Source organism: Bison bison, unplaced genomic scaffold (genome assembly GCF_000754665.1).
Source record: "Bison bison bison isolate TAMUID 2011002044 unplaced genomic scaffold, Bison_UMD1.0 scf7180017864338, whole genome shotgun sequence".
In the NCBI taxonomy this organism is placed as follows: Eukaryota; Metazoa; Chordata; class Mammalia; order Artiodactyla; family Bovidae; genus Bison; species Bison bison.
The window spans coordinates 1,773,484-1,774,898 of NW_011494910.1; the positions used below are offsets into that span (position 1 = coordinate 1,773,484).

General features: G+C 56.3%; 1 protein-coding gene across 1 annotated transcript in view; it reads right to left on the reverse strand.

Moving 5' to 3' along the window:
- GOLT1A (golgi transport 1A) overlaps positions 1-1,415 on the reverse strand; it is a 13,502-nt gene continuing 12,087 nt past the window's right edge. Inside the window, exons 4-5 of the mRNA XM_010854154.1 lie at positions 617-680; positions 1-61 (exon numbers count right to left, since the gene is read on the reverse strand). Coding sequence (XP_010852456.1) covers positions 23-61; positions 617-680 — 103 coding nt within the window. The 3' untranslated portion in view covers positions 1-22. The remainder of the gene's footprint in view (positions 62-616; positions 681-1,415) is intronic.

A 1,415-nucleotide genomic window follows, 5' to 3' on the forward strand; every position in this document is an offset into this window, starting at 1 on the left:
TCAAGGAGTGCATCTCTGCTGTTCAGACCATTGAACTGGTGCCTTGAAGCCTCTGGAACAGCTGTGGGAGGCAAGAATCATTACTCCAGACAAAGAGCGGGGAGCAGACTCAATATCCAGGTCATTATGAAGCCAGCCTTGAGAGCTGGAGTGCCAGGTGCAGGTATGGAGGGGGCTGCGGGGTGTGCCGGGGGCGGGCGTGTCGAGGGGCGGCCGAGGGCCTCCCTGGGCTTCTAGAGGGCTGTGTTCTCTTCACTCCAGGTGCTTCAGAGAGGGGAGGGGCGGGGCCGGGGACCACCCCCTGCCCCAAGAAAAGGATAGAGGCCCAGTTCTCCAGGAATCTGGCACTTTCTGCTGGGTCACTGAGACCCCTTAAGGCTCCGTTTCTTTGGCTCCAACAGGGAGCTGTTGACCGACACCATTCCCAACACCCACACCTTTGGCACAACTGCTCACAGAACCCTCATCCGCTCTTGTCGGAGAAAAGGGGCTGAGACGGGCCAGCTGGGGAGGGGTTTTGAGGGGAGATGGGAAAGGATCCTCTGCAGCTTCACCAAGTCCGTGTGCTTCCCCCTCCCCAAGGACCACCACCAAGCCATTCACATGATTCACTTACCGAACTCAGGAAGGGGATGTTGGAGGCGCTGCCCAGGAAGCCAAAGGCAACAGGGAAAAAGCCCCTAGGAGCAGAGAGGCGGAGGGGGGATCAGGGATGAGCCGGAGGGGAGGCTGAGGTCCTGCTACAGGCTCCAGCTTTGGCTCCTGGGAGAGCAGGCCCTTGGACCCTGGGTAGGCATGGCTCTGCACCCCTGCTTTTCAAGAGGCAGTATGGTGGGGTAGTTATGAATGAAGGCCTTGGGGTCAGACTCCTGGGGTCCCATCTGGACTCCACCTCTCACTGGCCCTTGGGCAAATTCCTTAACACCTCTGAATCTGTTTTCAGTTGTAAAATGGGGTTAATAGTAATAGCATCCACATCTCCACAAAGAACTGCTTGGGAAATGTTTATTTTTGTTAGTCGTCTCTCCCTAGACTGGCTGTGAACCAGCAGCCATAGGTTTCCAAGCCCCGGGCACGGATCACCGTTGGGGGCTGTGCTCAGACTGTTCTCCCCACACCCCTCCCCTGGCAAGAATGGTGACCCTCCAAAGGGCTTGGGGGCACAGAGGCTGGTGTGGGGAGGGAATAGAGATCTGAATTCTGGCTGAGCTACTTCCTTTCCTTGGACCTCGGTTCCCTGAGGTCCACTTGCATTTCTGAGGTTTCTGGTAGCTGTGATTTTCTTCCCCCTTCAATGCTGCTGCAAGCTGTCTTTGTCAAGGTTTACTTTTGGCTAGAACTACTGAGTCTGCAGAGGCCCCACTCGCACTTTTGATCCACACTTGGATCAAGTTCAGATCCTCTGCATGCTCCTT